The sequence below is a fragment of the Theobroma umbraticum genome, unplaced genomic scaffold, assembly GCF_002168275.2.
Source record: "Theobroma umbraticum cultivar Fairchild unplaced genomic scaffold, ASM216827v3 scaffold_67.0, whole genome shotgun sequence".
NCBI lineage: Eukaryota > Viridiplantae > Streptophyta > Magnoliopsida > Malvales > Malvaceae > Theobroma > Theobroma umbraticum.
The window spans coordinates 6,622,750-6,627,404 of NW_018397262.1; the positions used below are offsets into that span (position 1 = coordinate 6,622,750).

General features: G+C 34.8%; 1 protein-coding gene across 5 annotated transcripts in view; it reads left to right on the plus strand.

Moving 5' to 3' along the window:
• Nucleotides 1-4,231, plus strand: part of LOC110418945 (nigrin b-like) — a 5,794-nt gene extending 1,563 nt beyond the window's left edge. For 4 of the 5 annotated variants that reach the window (XM_021431770.1, XM_021431771.1, XM_021431768.1 and 1 more), the window contains 2 exons: nt 1,442-1,553; nt 2,405-4,231. In XM_021431770.1, coding sequence (XP_021287445.1) covers nt 2,420-4,006 — 1,587 coding nt within the window. In that variant the 5' untranslated portion in view covers nt 1,442-1,553; nt 2,405-2,419 and the 3' untranslated portion in view covers nt 4,007-4,231. Of the gene's footprint in view, nt 1-1,087; nt 1,119-1,441; nt 1,554-2,404 lie in introns of those variants that run through there. The other variant, XM_021431772.1, reaches the window with a different exon arrangement.
• The last annotated feature ends 424 nt before the right edge of the window (nt 4,232-4,655 follow it).

Genomic DNA, 4,655 nt, shown 5'->3' on the forward strand with positions numbered 1-4,655 from the left:
TTCGTTTTTGAAGTTAGATCATTAGCTTTATGGAGATTTATAAAACTTCTTTTCATAATCTCCAAGTTACCTTAGCTAAAGACTTCAACAAGCTAAAATCAACTGAGAACTGTTAGGATATGTCCCCTAAATCACTTGGGATGATGATTCCTTTCTTGATAACTTATTTACCTTCACATGCTTCATATTATAACTAACCATATCTTGTTTTGGCATCCATGATCAAATATATAGCACTTCACATATAAGACAAATTAGTGTCTCAAGTTTACGAAGTATTTACACGACTAATACATGAAAAATATTTGCACAGACACTAGAGTAGTATACAAAATGCATTTCTCATGTCAGGTCACGTTCAGTGAACCTGCTCTCCTAATGCAAGGACCCACATGCTAATTCCAAGTATTTCAATACTTTAGCCTTTGAGATTGATTGCTCAATCTTTGAGTATTATTGATGCCACGTCTCAATGATACAATGATCATGAACTTTTATGAACAACGCTTTGATGCATAATGATCTCATAATTATATCTCAATATAATTTATTTGCATAGCATGTATAGTTTCATGAGCTTTATCTATATAATCTTAAATAGTAATTAAATTACAAACTCATGGATAAAGAACTGCCTCAATATTACTATAAATAACAAAATGTCATACATAGATATATTAAAGTGTCATTGCCATACAACCGCATATTGGCTTGTAGGCCTCATACTAACAGATCCAACTATTTATAATTTTTTTTTTTGAACAGGCCCAACTAGTTGTAAATAACTCAATAAGGAAATATAATTCATGACCTTTTGACTTTTTTAAATTGGATTATTCTTCATTTAAATATAAATTTTGATTTAGCAAATGTATATTGGATTTTCAATTCAGAGCATCATGAATTGAATTGAGACAAAGAAATAAAAATTAATAAACAAGTTGGATTTTCAATTCGGAGGACTGATTGCATTCACTTGCCTACTTTTACTAATCAATACTTTTCTCAAAAAGGATTTCGCAGGCAGAAACATCTAATTTTGCTCTTTTCTTTACAAAATTTTGGAAGGAGACATTAATCTTCCCTTCTTCCTCAAATTTAACCAACGCCCTCTCAAAGTAAGAGAAGTACTAACTCATTGCCTTACTTATCCAGGTCATCGACCTGTCTACTACTTTATATTATATTTTTAATCTTTTGGGTTCATGTTATTTAGAATCTTATAACATAACTTCATTATCTATGGGAAAAGTTCTACATAATTATTTTGGTTCTTTCATCGCCATGCTTCTATTATCATAATTGGGCTGAAAATAATCACAGTGTCAATAAGAAATAGGAATAATTCCAAAAACTTTAGCAAATAAGGTTTTCACCTCTATAACACTAGAGGTTTTCCTCTTTTTTGTTTCTAGTACTGATTTTCAATCTTTCATGTCAGCCTTTTTCCAGAAAAAAGTTGTACTTAACAAGGAGCAAGGTGGATTAATTTGCAGGTTCATCTACTTGATCTTTGTTCTTCATTTTTCCACATAATTCGAAGAAGAAACCAGGTATTTTTAATGTGGTTCGACTCTTTCAATTTATTCTTGTAATTATTCGACTCTTCAAGAATTTGTGATGGTTCTCTAGGGGAAAAATGAATGCTACATATAAATAGTATATATTTTCATCAATATATAAATAATGTTAGAAATCTAGACAATATTCTCGTAGAACTTCTTGTTTCTACTAACATTTTCAAAAACATTATTTTTGCTTTTGTTTTTTCTTTAGAAGAACTCGTAAAATTTTGAATTTTAGTAATTTCTTTTTAACATAATCTAGATATATATAATAGTATATGAAAATATAGAATTTTAGTCAAATGTACAAACGTCAGACGAAAATTATAGAAAAATTAAGTCACAACCGACTGGAAAGTTGACATATAATAAAAGGTTTTGGTGTGAATGAAGTACCGTCAACCTTTGAACTTAGCCTAAGTTGCTTCCACCCCTTTAAAGTATATAAAAGACTCGTTGAATTGAGACAAGGAAAGAAATATTAATAAACAAGTTGGGCATTTCATATTAATCTTCCATTCCACTAATTTAAACCAAGATCCTCTAAGGATAGGAGAAGTAACTATTCTTTACCTCACTTAATCAAGTAATTGAACTGTCTACTACTTTATATTCATGTTTTCTAGAATCTTATAATCTTTTAACATAATTTCATCATCTATGGATAACTTGCACAAAATTGTTTTGGTTCTTTCTTTGTCATGCTTCTATTCTCTTAATTGCATTGAAATTAATTATAGTGAATAAAAATAGGAATAATTCCAAAAATTGTAGCAAATAAGCCTTTTACCTATATAACACTACTGAACAAACACTTCCATTTTATCTTTGCAAACTAGAACGCGTGATCAACAATGGCAGGTGGGCATACTACAATTGCTTTCAATGTTGATGAGGATGATTACCAGACATTTATCCAAAGCCTAAGATCCATACTCTCATACTCCACATCACATGATCTCAATGTGCTCATGCCACAGACACAGCCTCTAAGCTGGTTAGATATTCGCCTAACTTCTGGTGATTCCACAATGATCTTGAGAATTGAAAAAAGAAATCTATACGTGCGTGGATATTCGAGAGATAACGGCACAACATTTTGGGAGTTTTCGGATTCATCTTTGATTTCTAGATCGACACCTCTTGCATATACTGGAAGCTATGCAGATGGGTACACTTTGATTAATGCTGCCGGTGTTACTCGTGAAACTGTTCAGCTGGGTTTTTCTAATTTGAGTAATGCCATTGTTAACCTAGCAACAACAGAGAACCCGAACTCGACCCAAAACAATGCATTGCAGAATTGTGCTAGAGCACTACTAGTTCTAACTCAAATGATTGCTGAATCTGCTAGGTTTCAATTAACAACCGACCACATTGTTACAAATTGGTACAATTCTGCACCACTAACTTGGCAGCTGGTCGAGTTGGAACAAGGCTTTGAAAGTTTTTCTAGTGCTGTCCAACGTGCTGACTTCCCCTACTGGACAAATAATACGCCCTTGCCTAATGTCCCGCACCCTAATAGATTCAACATTTGGACTGTAGGTCAAGCCATTGCCGCACTTGGGATCTTGTTGTATGTCCCACGAACAAGCAACCGCGTGAAACGCCAAACTGATGTTGGTGCTAGCACTGCTCGTAATGTGGATACTGCTGCTGATACAAATGTTTCATACGTGCGTACATTGGTGAGCATCGAGTATGTACGTGTGAATGATATTGATGGTGAGGATCCTGGTGACCTCTATGGAACGGTGAAGGTCAAGGACTTTTGGGGCCTTCATACGGTGTATGATCGAAGTTCAAGTGACTATGAAAGCAAAGGTCCTGGTGGATATGCCACATTGACAGGCCCTTCTACTGCTATTTCAGGTGGTGATGTGTTCATTATCAAAGTCAATTTGTGGGATCATGATAGCTTGTCCCCCGACGACGAGATTGCTCAAGGCGACATTGTGTGGGAACCAAGAAAAGAGAATATAACTTTCACCAACTACGACAAGCGTTTAGAGAAGGTTGTGTATGGTGAAAATGGCAATGTCACGGTGGGTTACTCTGTAATAAGACAAGCTCTCAATGCCACTATCGAGGTTTTGTTGATCAGTGGGGATAATGAATCGCCAGCGGATGTGTATGGAACAATTAAAGCTTCCCAAGATTTAGGGGGATCATCGACATCCCTCTCATTGTTTGAGAAATCATCCGATGAATATGTCGAAGTGCGTCCTTATCAGTCTATTCCCCTAACTCGTTCGGTTGTGGTAGCGCCAGTAAGTTCTGGGTTAACAATAACGACAGATTTGTGGGATTATGATACAGCGTCACCTGATGACCAAATTGCGAAGGGAAGTGCACACTTTGATGCAATGGTTGGAACCCAAACCAAGAGCATATACGGTGAATATGGTGAAGTGCAAGTATCCATCACTTGCGAGTAATCGAGGAAGCAACACTCCCCTTGCCCAACTTTTCTCACTGGTTGGTCGGTTGGGATACATAGTAAATAAATGGAGTGGGAAAGGGATGAATATTGTTATGTTGTAATATATTTTGAATTGTTTGCAAGAGTTGTGTAACTGTTAGTGTATGGTATCTTGTATCCATTTTATTTTGTTTAGAAATTGGATGTAATGCTAAATATAATAAAGTTTGCTTTTGTTTGATTTATGCTGGCAAATGTATTTGTTTGCTGAAGGATTGAAAAAGGAAATTTAACAAGAAGACAGTTTCCTTGATAATATGCAGCCTTAAGCCACCAGGGTGACACTACCTACATGAAATCTAGAAGTTAAAATCGATGTAAAATTACAGAATGAATTTGGAAGTGTTTAATGGGTGATGAGGTTGGAATGATTAGAGTTAGAGGGTCTTGGTTAAATTTGTGGAAGAAGGGAATTAGTGAAGGGGAAAATCTTAGAGGCAATGAATTGGTTAGATATCTCCTCCCAAAATTTGTCAAGAAAGCTAAATAAGATCTCTCTCCTTGCAAAATCATTCATGAGAAGAGAATAAATTATGAAGCAAATGAGTTGTTAATGTTTCTTTGTTTGTCTCAATTTTATATATTTTAAAATGATGCATACGTTG